The following is a 12,578-nucleotide window of genomic DNA, read 5'->3' as shown; positions in this document are numbered from 1 at the left end:
GGTTCTCCAGAACCTGCTGAAATTCATCCCTGGTTTTTTCCCAGTTTACGACCTTTCTTGCCACGTTTCTATGGTAGTTAAATTAGTAGCACGTTTGTTCCATGAATCTGGCTGCCCCTATAGATTTTGCTTGTCAGAAGGCCGCAAAAGGAGACCATGTGACCCTGGGACAGGGCAATCATCATAAATACGAGCCGGTTGTCAAGCAGCCAAATTTTGATCACGTGACCACAGGGACGCTGCAATGTGAAGTGTGATGGACGGCCATCAGTTACTTTTCTCAATGCCATTGTAACTCAGTCATTACACAAATGGTTGTAAATGGTTAGCTTATCTCAGCTAACTCAAACAAAACAACTCTATAACCAGCACAGGTTCAAAGGAAAACTAACCCTCTGGTCTTGATGACTGACCAGACTGGATCCTGCAACATTATCCAGCCTCACTGATCTGTGTTCCCCTGTGCAATCCAAGCAAGGCTTACAGAGCCTTGTTTTCATGCTTTTCTGGAAGGTCAGAAGAGTGGGGTCCCACTTCACCTCTCAAGGGTGGTGGGGTGAATGTTGCAGGGCAGGAGCGATGGCAGACAAGGCTCGCTTCCTGGACCCTGCCAGTTAAAATTCTGGAGTCCGCAATGCAGGTAGTCATCAACTTACAACCACAATTGAGGCCAAAATTGACGGTGTTAAGCAGGGGTGGGTTCTGGCAAGCACTACTGCAGGTTTGCTCACATGCGCGCTTCACACACGTGTGCAGTGCTATTAAAATTGTTCTGCGCATGCATAGAACTGAAAAACAAGATGGCAGCGCCTATGGTGCCATCCGGGAACCAGTTCGGGGGCATGACAGGCCTGGGTCGCTGCTGCGAGTTTCAGCGACCGAGGCCGCCAAACCCCCACCGGTTCACCCTAATCAGTCCGAACCACTAGGAACCCACCACTGGTGTTAAGTAAGAAATTGATTAAGTGGGTTTTGTCCCATTTTACGACTTTTCTAGCCACATTTGTCAAGTGAATCACTGCAGTTGTTAAATTAGTAATATAGTTGTTAAGGGAATCTGGTTTCCCTGTTGACTTTGCTTGTGAGAAGGTGACTCCGGGACACTGCAACCGTCATACATGTGAGTCAGTTGTCAAGCATCCGAATGTGAATCACATGACCATGGGGATACTACAACGGGCATAAGTGTGAAAAATGGCCGTACGTCATTTATTTCAGTGCCGCTGTAACTTTGAATAGTCACTAAATGAACTGTTATAAGTCCCGGGCTTCCTCTATCCTTTCTCTGCCGAACCAGGTGAGACAGGTTGATGTAATGAGACAAAGACAGTTCCATAGGTAGCCTGGTCCCATACCATTATAATAATGACAGTTCAGCAATGAAATAAGTAGCCTTAGATGCAATTGCATCATCTCCTTGGGGGGCTCACCTGAATAGAAGGAAACTGTTGTGGCCTGTCGGCTGCCAGCTCTTCCAGTAGCCAAATCAGAGGAGGAGGAGGCTTGGGATCAGCATCAAGGCAATCTGAGAGCTCCGAGGGGGAAGAGGGAATGGAGCTGGCAGAGAAAGAGACAGACAGAGGCAGAGTCTGGGCCCTCATGTGGAGAGTCAACAGCCCCCAGGTCTGGAGGTGGCTGATGAGGAAGAGGAGGAACAGCTGGGTCCAGTGCCGGATGCACAGAAGGCAGAGGAGAGGAGAGCAGTGGAAATCTATGGGCTGGTCCTTAGGACGGACGAGCCACCGCTGCTAACTAAGCTCCACCCTAGCTCTGGGGATAAAAGGCAGGGGGCAGAGATGAATAGATGTGGCAGACAACTATTCATCTCCCTACCGGACAGACTTGTTGGCCTGTGTTGAGAGAGAAAGTTTTTGCCGGAGCTGCTGGCACTCCTAATAAAGGAAACATTGATTTAACTACAGAGGGTTTGTTATGTTTGGAGAGCTGGATCAGAACAGAAACATTGAAAAAGTAGTTGAAGAACATGTAGGCTACGATGTCCTATCTCAGAGCAGGAATTACATTGAATATAATTTTACTTTGAGAAGGGATGGTGTCTAGTTTTTTTTTTTTTTTAAATCCTTTTAATATTTTTGGTGATATTCAGGTTTCAGGTTTAGTTTATTTGTATGCCGCCCTTCTCCAGGAGGGACTCAGGGCGGCGAACAACTCCGAAGGGGAAAAGGGGACACAGACACAATACACATAATTAAAATACACAAAAGTCATACAGCCATACAAGTCGAGAGGGGAGGGGAACTCATCAACCCCAGGCCTGCCGGCACAGCCAAGTTTTGACGGCTTTCCGGAAGGCCTGGAGAGAGGTGAGGGTCCGAATCTCCACGGGGAGTTCATTCCAAAGGGCCGGAGCTGCTACAGAGAAGGCCCTCCCCCGGGTGGTAGCCAGATGGCATTGGCTGGTAGACGGAACCCGGAGGAGGCCGACCCTGTGCGATCTAACGGGTCTATGGGAGATAATTGGCAGCAGGCGGTCTCTCAAGATATTCTGAAACCACCCATCCTACCTCTCTCTATTTAGATATGGACAGACACGTAACAGCTTCTTTCAACCGTCGAATAAACCATCAGTGACCCCCAGTGAGATGATTGTCCTTGCCTCCATTAATAGTAAAGAAAATAGGGAGTTAAATTTAAGACTCAGTATAAATCTTCATTTAGTTTGAGCGATTTAAGTGTCCTTAGGTGAGGGACATTAATTTGTGTGTGCCTGCTTGCATTCATTGTAGCGATATCGATCGATAGATTACGCCTTTGCATTTTATAAGGGCTTTGACCCGGAGACTTGCAAGATAATCAGCGTTAATTGTTTAATGTTTATTTCCAGACTACAGCAGTCCTTCCACATAGTGGGGGAAAAAAAACACCTTCCATATCAAAGAATGAGCCAAGAGCAAAATAGCCTGAAAAATGGTTTTACCCTGTCAATTTTTTTTTACATTAAGGAATTGAGCCTTAGCAGTAAAAGAAAAAAGAAAACAAGGCACGTCTACATCTTCCTAATTGGTAAATTGTCTTTCATTGAGGCCGATGGCTAATACAGGCAGTCCTCATTTTACAACTGTTTGTTTAGTGACTGTTCAAAGTTACAACTGCAGTGGAAAAAAATTATAACTATGACCAATTCTGACACTTGACAACTGTTGCAGAATCCCCATTGTCATCTGATCAAAATCCGGGCATTTAACAACCGATATGTACTTATGAACAGTTGCCCTGTCTGGGGAAATCATGTTATCACTGTTTGTAATCTTCCCAACCTAGTTTCGAAAAAAAAGTGCAGGAAGCTAGATGTTCTGACTTAGGCTTCCCAAGATCATGAAGCAGACTCCTCTTTTATTTATTTAGGTTAAAGGGAATTCCTCTCCAGCAAAGTCCCGGCAAACAGTCTTTCATGATATTTCACAACTACAGACCTTTATCAGGCTTGGAGAGCTGCCAGCCGATATCTTCCAAATGCCACGCTGTAACAGCAATTATTTGGCAAGAAGTCAGGAACGGATCTTCACTCTAATGAATTGAACTAATTGTCTCCTGCAAACTCCACTCCCCTTTTGCTCCTCTTTATTCCCTATGGGAGGGGCCATTCACCGTCCACCTGTGCCTTTACTCCTGAGTCGGTCCTTGTTCCTTAGCTGTTCCCTTCTCCTGGCAGCTCTGCGCATGCTCACATTGGGGACAGGCTCCAGCTGTTCTTCTGCCCCACTGATATCCGACTCTGAAGGAAGCCAATAACTAGCATACGGCCCTGGCCCCCTCTCTGCCTCCAACACAGAGCCCTCATCAGAGCCTTCCCCAGACTTCAGGACTGGCCCAACCAACCTCCTCACTGTCTGAATCTGCCACCAGATCCCCTGGCCACTGGCGGGCTACAACACTAGATTCACAGTGACAACATGATTCACTTAACAGTTACAGTGATTCAGTTAACAACTGTGCCAAAAATGGTTGTAAAATGGAGCAAAACTCACTCAACAACTATCTTGCTTAGCAAAGGAAATTTTGAATTCAAAGTGTAGTCCTCAACTTACAACCACAATGGAGCCCAAAATTTATGTGGTTAAGTGAGTTTTGCCCCATTTTACAACTTTTCTTGCCACTATTGTTAGGTGAATCACTGCAGTTAAGTTAGTAACACTTTTGTTAAGTGAATCTGATTTCCCCATTGACTTTGCGTATCAGATAATCGCAAAAGGTGATCACATGGCTTTGGGACACAGCAACAGTCATAAATATGAAGCAGTTGCTAAGCATGTGAATGCTTAGCAAAGGTCATAACTATGAATAGAATAGAATAGAATAGAATAGAATAGAATAGAATAGAATAGAATATTGGCCAAGTGTGATTGGACACACAAAGAATTTGTCTTTGGTGCATATGCTCTCAGTGTACATAAAGAAAAATAAAATAGAATATATTCATCAAGAATGAAAAGATACAACACTTAGTGATAGTCAAGGTTACTAATAAGCTATCAAATCATATTAGTGAACAAATAAAACAATATAAAGTGAAAGATACAAGCAACATGGTTATAGTCATAAGTGGGAAGAGGTAGATACTAGAAAGGATGAGAAGAAGAATAGTAATACAGTCTTGGTAAATAATTTGACAGTGTTGTGGGGATTCGTTGTTTAGCAGAGTGATGGCATTCAGGGAAAAACTGTCCATGTGTCTAGTTGTTCTGGTGCGCAGTGTCCTATAGTGTTGTTTTGAGGGCAGAAGTTGAAACATTTTGTGTCCAGTATGCGAGGGGTCCGTAGATATTTTCACGGCCCTCTTTTTGACTTGTGCATTATACAAGTCCTTCAATGAAGGGAGATTGGTAGCAAATGTTTTTTCTGCAGATCTAATTATTCGTTGAAGTCTGTCATAAAAAATGGTCATAAGTCACTTTTTTCAGTGCCGTTGTACCTTTGAATGGTCACTAAATCAACTGTTGTAAATCAAGGATTATCTGTACATGAAACATCGTTATAATAATACACATAATGCATCTGTGTACCTAGTAATCTTACTCAGGATAAGGCATGTATAGTAAAACCGGAATCAACCGGAATCAAGTCTGTTTTAAGGATTTGTCTTTAAACGCTTAACTATCTACACTTCTAAACAGCGGGAGGAGAGGTCTGAGCCAGATCTGAATGGCTCTTTGTGGGTTGTTTCTATGTAAATAGCTTGTGGTTGCACATTAAGATCTTTAAGTCCTGTGGTTAACAGATGGAGAACTTATAACCATCTAGAAATAGCTGAGCTATAACATGTAATTTAACGGTATTTGGAAGGCCTTTAGTTCGGGGTTCCTGCTGGCATGCCAGAAGAGGGGTTTTGCACTGTTATGTTACTTATTCCAGGAAATAGCCATTTCCAAATCACTAATTTGGGGGGAAATTAGCAAGTACTTCCAAGTGGTATGGGATGACTTAGCTAGGTTTCCTGACATTAGATCGTGGTCGCTATCATTATAAGAGCGCAAAGCCTGCAGAAAATGTTAAGGCCAGTGAGGATTGATGCTGTGAGCATTGGTACATGTTTGCTTCTCCTTTGTAACAAAACTCTGAAACTGTTTTGTCTGTGAGAAAACCAGTATACAACAAATTGCTGTAATTTTTGAAAGTACATTTGACTACATAAAGTGAGCTTGCTTTCTTGTTTGCTTTATGAACAATATCAAAACAGTCTCTTTTTCATATGTGTGTGTGTGTGTGTATGTGTGTTTGTGTGTGTGTGTATTTGTGCTGATAAATAAATAAAGGGAGACTAGTATAGATCTATTTCAAGCTATTTAGCTCTCATCAGCTAGCCATACCCTTACTGGGAATGAGAGCTTTAGCTGATGAGAGCTAAATAGCTTGAAATAGATCTATACTAGTCTCCCTTTATTTATTTATCAGCACAAATACACAAATGTAACAAAGGCAACAGTAAAAAATATTGGGTTTTGTCTGGATGGTCTCTTGTGACGAGCCGAAGAACAGAGAATGGAAGTAGTGATCTTCCTCCCATATTTGGGCATACCGGGGGTTGTAACTCTAAATATATATATATATATATATATATATATATATATATATATATATATATATATATATATATATATATATATATATATATATATATATATATATATATATATATATATATATATATATATATATATATATATATATATATTATAGCATTTATATATATAAATGCTGCTCTATGGGGGGGGGAAGGATCATCTTCTGAAGATGGGTAGCCCCATCTTTCTGAAATAATATTTATAGCCCTTCAACACATATACAGATAGTCCTCAGATTACAGTCATTTGTTCACCCTATTTCCCTGAAAATAAGACCTCCCCGGATAAGCCCCATCAGGCTTTTGTTGTGGCACAGCTGGCAGCAGATTCAGACAGTGAGGAGGTTGGGGAGGAAGATGGGCCAGTCCTGAAGTCTGGGGAAGGCTCTGATGAGGGCTCTGCGTCAGAGGCAGAGAGGGGGCCAGCGCCGTATGTCAGTTATCAGCTTCCTTCAGAGGCAGACATCAGTGAGGCAGACGAACAGCTGGAGCCTGTGCCCAGTGTGTGCATTTGCAGAATTGCCAGACGAAGGGAACAACTAAGAAACAAGGGTCGACTTGGGAGTAAAGCCACAGGTGGACAATGAATGGCCCCTCCCAGGGGAAATGAAAGAGGAGCGAAGGAGGAGTGGAGCTTGCAGGAGACAATTAGTTCGCTTAATTGGTTCGTGACTCTCTGAAACTCCTTGCCAAGTTTTGTAAATATCGGCCTGTCAGCTCTCCAAGCCAGATAAGGTCTGTGACTGTAAATCCTCCCTCGAAAGACTGTGCTGGATGTGAATGATCAGAATTCACAGCAAATTAATGAAAGGGGCTTTTGTCGGACAAAGAGTTTGCTTTAGGAAGCCTAGGTCACCCTTATAAAACATACACTGTCCTGTGACATGAGTACTATAGAAACCACATGTTCTTTTATACTGCCAATTCTACAGGGACATTCACCACTAATTATCCCTTTTATCAGATAATTGTTGTGTGCGTTATTTGTTCTATACCCAATTTTGCTACATTATAGGTAAGCTTCACCTACACGTGGTTCCAGTAATCGTTGATGTTAATGGTTAACTTTGCTTTATTTGTTTTACTGAATGATTATTATTTTTTTGCTGTTGTTGGTCAATGACCAAAATAAAGTTTCTGTCTGTCTGATAATAATGTGATTCAATCTGGACGTAGTACCAAAAACTGCATTTTTCTTCTTCTTTGAAACATTGTGATTGTGCTAGGCAATCATTTCTTCTTTAATGAGAGTTCCTTTGCATTTCCCCTGCCTGCCAACCTTAGCTCAATGGCCCTCTCTTGTAGCAGGCACACCAATTAATTTCTAAAATGCAAGTCTATAAACTTTGAAAGAAATTATTGACACTAGTGAGGAGAAAGCATTTCATTGTATTTAAAAGCCCCTTAAACTGGGACTTTACTACTGCCTTGCCAATGGTCTCTGAAGGCCAGTTTATGCTTGTTGTTTGCATAAGTGGAATGAATTAGCTAGAGACAGTTTGAACAGCATAATTTCAGTAGTCCAGGTCCCTTGGCAAAACAGTTTCTACGTTTACATAAGCAATAATAGAACTTCCTTTCAGAGAGAGTTGCTTGCAAAATTGTGAACGTAGGAAGAAAGCCAAAGAGGGAATGTTTAGTCTCACGGCATGTTTGAGATTGGTTTGTTTCTTTAATTTAGAGATGGGGGGGAAGCAAAACTATTGCTAGTGAAGGGACGCAGTGGCTCAGTGGCTAAGACGCTGAGCTTGTCAATCCGAAAGATCGGCAGTTCAGCAGTTCGAATCCCTAGCACCACGTAACGGAGTGACCTCTCGTTACCTGTCCCAGCTTCTGCCAACCTAGCAGTTCAAAAGCATGTAAAAATACAAGTGGAAAAATAGGAACCACCTTTGGTGGGAATGTAACAACGTTCTGTGCGCCGCCGTTTAGTCATGCCGGCCACATAACCACGGAGACATCTTCGGACAGCACTGGCTCTTCGGTTTTGAAACCGAGATGAGCACTGCCCCCTAGAGGTGGGAACAACTAGAACATACGTGCGAGGGGAACCTTTACCTTTATCTTAATGCTAGTGAAAACTTGCTATATGGTTACCATATCCTTTTTCTGTTAAGGCAAGATATTTGATTGAATAATTGGTAGGCTTTATTTTAAGAATGTGGCTGGGATCCAAAGAATTACACAACTGGATGTAGCTGGCTCTCATTAATAAAATGCTTCTCCTAAAAATTGCAGAAGATGAGAAGATGGTGTTCAGAAAAGAGAGCTATAGCTACTTTTTAAACAGTCAGATGTGGTTGCAAAATGAGGACTGCTTATTAAAATATTATGTACCACGTGCATCCCAAAATGGTAATACCTACAATTTGTCATAACCACATTGGGGGTCAATTGTCCCAGGAATCTTGCATCTTGATTAGCTCCAGTTTTACTCTATATTTCTCTGATTTCAGTCTAATGGTATTTTATTTGAGTACAGTACAACCTGTAGAAGAAAAGCAAGCAGAATCAAGAGAGTAATCAGCTTGGAGTCATTACATTCCCACAAACGTCTAAGTCCAATTCCTCTTCTGTTCCTTTATCTAGCACCAATTTAGTGCTGTCCATTAATTGGCTAGGGTTTTTTTTGTGCATGGGTATGAGCGATAAATAATCTTAATCAGTGGTGGGTTTCAAAAATTGTTCGAACCTACTCTGTGGGTGTGGCCTCCTTTGTGGGGGTGGCTTGCCGCCCATGTGACCAGATGGGAGTGGCTTGCCACCCATGTGACCAGATATGAAGATGCCGACGACATTTGTCAGAACCACCTTAAATTACCTCACACACAGCACTGGCATGCATAAGAATATGATGTAAACTTGTTTTTTAAAAGGCATCTTTGGTTTGCGTTAAAACAACTTCAACACATGCAATGTTCTGATTGCACCACAAATGCAGTAGTCGTCCTTCCCTTTCACAGAGGCACTGCGTTTTATAAATATGAGCATGATAGTGTAGAATAATCATATCCAAGGACTAGTGGTGGGTTTCCAAAAATTTTGGAACCTCTTCTGTAGGTATGGCCTGCTTTCCGGGTCCACTGGTGGAACCTCTTCTAACCGGTTCGGTAGATTTGACGAACCGGTTCTACCGAATAGGTGCGAACTGGTAGGAACCCACCTCTGATCTTAATTGAAACTTAATGTGTGGTCCCAATTCTTTGGACCTTACCCAGCCTTCTGCAATCAGAGGTTGTCTCAGTGTGCTGGAATAGAACTCCCAACCTTGCTGGCCAAAGGAAAGTTGGAAGTTCTGAAAGTCTATTCCTGTATATTGGGCAGAAAGCAGCTTTTAGGAAACCTAAGGTGATTGCATTGCAAAATCCTTGCTAAGTTCTGTTACGTTAAATCTGGAAATGTATCCGATTAACATGCTTCTCACCAGAATGAAGCCTGGTTCTGACATTGCGGCAGACTTCAAATGCTTTTCCCTTGTTTTATAGGATCACATTTTCCCATTGGAGTTGTGCCACCTAGAACAAAGTCACCCACCCCAGAATCTTCAACCATCGCTTCCTATGTGACTTTAAGGAAAACAAAGAAGATAGACCTAAGAACGGTATTTAAAAGAAAAGAGATTGTGGTCTTGGCTTCCTCTAATCCTCTCTTCAATGTGGCATTCCAGCTAGCAACACGGCGGCAATGCGGATGTACAAGGAATAACCTTGAGGAACAATTGCAACCTCTGTGTGGTTTCTGTTTCCTGGATCTAGCTTCATCACACAGGATTTGACAACCTAGACATCTCATGCAGCCTTTGATTAGGATCCCCACTGATAAACTGTTGAGAAAATTCAAATTGGCAGAGGAAAATTACAGTGCTTATCACTTTATCAGAGCAGCCCATCTTCTGTGGCCAACTGACAATTGGTGGCAGAGTCACTGAGGCATTATTACAGTGCTGAAAATTCACCCACTGATATTCTAGATCAGAGATGTCAAATTCCAAACGTGGGGGCCGAATCCGGCACACAGGGTGTTTAGATCTGGTCCGCGGGGCCGCCCTACAAACAGCGAAGGACCGGCCCGCAGTGCCTGTGCCAGTGAAAACAGAGCTTGGGGCTCGGTTTTCTCTGGCAGAGGGTTGTAGGAGGCCACCACAGCTGAAAACGGAGCCTGCGAGGGCTACAGGTGGCCCTCCCAAGCTCTCTTTTTATGGGCAGAGTGTTGCAGGAGGCCATCACAGCCAAAAATGGAGCTTGGGAGCACGTTTTCACTGGCAGAGCGCTCGGGCCACCACAGGTGCACTCAACATGAATAATGTAGAGTTGGCCATGCCCACCATGGCCCTGAGGTCAAACACAACCCTGATGCGTCCCTCAATGAAATTGAGATTGACACCCCTATTCTAGATGATGCGCCTGCAGAGAGTTTCTCGACGAAGCAATATATTAGGAACCTGAAACTCTTGATGGTTACAGTGTTTAGGTAGGATTTGAAGTGGCCTTGCTGCAGAAGCATGTGGCATCGGTGGCAAAACGGTATCCTTTGAGGAAATAATTTTACTCTCCTCCCTTTTTCTTTCTTTCAAGGAAAGGCCGAGAAGCGCAGTGGAGCAGTTATGCTTGGCCGAAAGTACTCGCCCACGAATGACGTTGGAGGAACAGATGGAGAGAATAAGGAGGCACCAACAGGCCTGTTTGCGTGAGAAAAAGAAAGGCCTGAACCTTATTGGCATTTCAGATCTCTCCCCGTCACAAAGCCCAGCCCCCGTCAGAGAAAATCCTTTCAAATTATTGCAGGTAGGCCCTGGTGTTCTTTCAGTGGAACGCTCTTCCAACAGACAAAAACAATGTTCTTGTTGGTATTATAATCTCAAGGACTTAGGTTCTTTCCAAGTGCTGCCATGGAGATAGAATTTGATCTGCTCTTGGTGGATTTCAAGCAGCTAAGCAATTTGAGGTCTTGTTTGTGCTCTGGTGGAGCCACCGGCAAATATCAGCTAAAATGAAAAAGGGCAGCACCCATCCAATTCTGCATCATGGTTGGGAAGACAAGATTGGCATGTCCATGAAGCCACCAAGACGTTCAACCCAGAGGAGTTTTGACCTTTATTTCTTACAGTAAGAGGAAGTGTTGTTTATGGGATCTCTCTGAATTTGGTTGTTTGCTTGCAGAGATATCCAACTAGGTATAATACCCTCAGCACATTGATGAACAGCGGTGGGTTTCACATTTTGTTACCACCAGTTCTCCCCACACGCATCAGCTCGCTTTGCATGCATACCCCTTCCACGCATGCACCCAGCCTTCCACCCATGCGTTTTGCTCACAAGCGCACCTTCCACGCATGCGCCTGGCCTCAAAAACAAGCCTAAATAGGACAGCATAGAGCCGAGGCGGGGGGGTGGGTGGGCCCACCTGCGATTTCCACTACCAGTTCTGATGAACCGGCCCAAACCGACTGAATATCACCTCTGTTGATGAAGCTTACCTGCTGGGTAATAAAACATCTGGAAGCAAACAATCAAATTTAGAAAGTATCAAGAATCCCACAGCTCACCCCTGAGCTCCAGAGACTCTCTTCTATTGAAAATGTTGTTTATCTGACAGTGTTAGGTAAAGTTAGTGGAGTTTTGCTTCCCATGAATGGCAAGGAAAACTCTATAGAGTTGAGAAGAGGCAGAAAGTGTAACATGCATGACATTTCAGCTTTCTGATCAGGAACTCCCAGTCGAGGTTTATGAGTCTTGAAAGTTCAAGACATCTGCAAGTTACCATTTTAGAGAAGGTTAATTTGGAGCAATCTCCCTCCTCCTGATTTACACCTTTCTACTTCTTTGATTTCTGAAAGGCCAGGAGAATATTTTATAGTGCTGCTGTCAGTGAAAATTAAGGTGCTTCCAAATATTCTTTTGCCAGGTATTGAAAAAGTCGTATTTGTTTCCTGCACAGGGAAAGATACTGTTGCACACTCCCATGTGGTGGTTTTATATTTGTAATGATATGAACTGAAGGAATCTCGCATAACATGCATGTTTTCCTTGGTTGTTTATTCTATAACTACAATTTCTATTTTTAGAGTGTGAATTGCTTAATTAATTTAATACACACACACACACATACACACACACACACACACACACAAACACACAGAGTATATAAATATATATATATTCCACAGAGCCCAAGGAAAGAAGACTTTGTATGCAATCCCAAGGAAGTCGAATATAACATTCGAATGAGTGACATAAGCCAAAGCCATGCGAATGATGTAGAAGACACACCTTGGTTGAAAGAAAATGATTGTGCCAATGAACACAACCCTACTTTTATTACACAGGTACTGTTTCCTTCCATCTACGTGGTGCATAGACATGAATACAGAGGTAGCTTGTTAAGACTTGGTTATAATTTCGGTACTTTTTAATCAATTTATATCATTAGTGCAGTGGTTCCCAAACTTGGCAACTTTGAGACTTGTGGAGTTCAACTCCCAGAATTCTCCAGCCAG

General features: G+C 42.9%; 1 protein-coding gene across 1 annotated transcript in view; it reads left to right on the top strand.

Annotated features, from left to right (window-relative positions):
• The window catches only part of LOC106542178 (pleckstrin homology domain-containing family A member 5), a 219,322-nt gene that overhangs the window by 201,921 nt on the left and 4,823 nt on the right, over nt 1-12,578 (top strand). Inside the window, exons 25-27 of the mRNA XM_087722532.1 lie at nt 9,568-9,683; nt 10,657-10,866; nt 12,249-12,407. Of these exons, the coding sequence (XP_087578658.1) occupies nt 9,568-9,683; nt 10,657-10,866; nt 12,249-12,407 (485 nt within the window). The remainder of the gene's footprint in view (nt 1-9,567; nt 9,684-10,656; nt 10,867-12,248; nt 12,408-12,578) is intronic.

Source organism: Thamnophis sirtalis, unplaced genomic scaffold, assembly GCF_051295495.1.
Source record: "Thamnophis sirtalis isolate CommonGarterSnake01/CBP01778 unplaced genomic scaffold, rThaSir2_p1.2 scaffold_9, whole genome shotgun sequence".
NCBI lineage: Eukaryota > Metazoa > Chordata > Lepidosauria > Squamata > Natricidae > Thamnophis > Thamnophis sirtalis.
The sequence above is the reverse complement of the archived record's forward strand: the minus strand, read 5'-3'. Positions and strand labels throughout refer to the sequence as shown.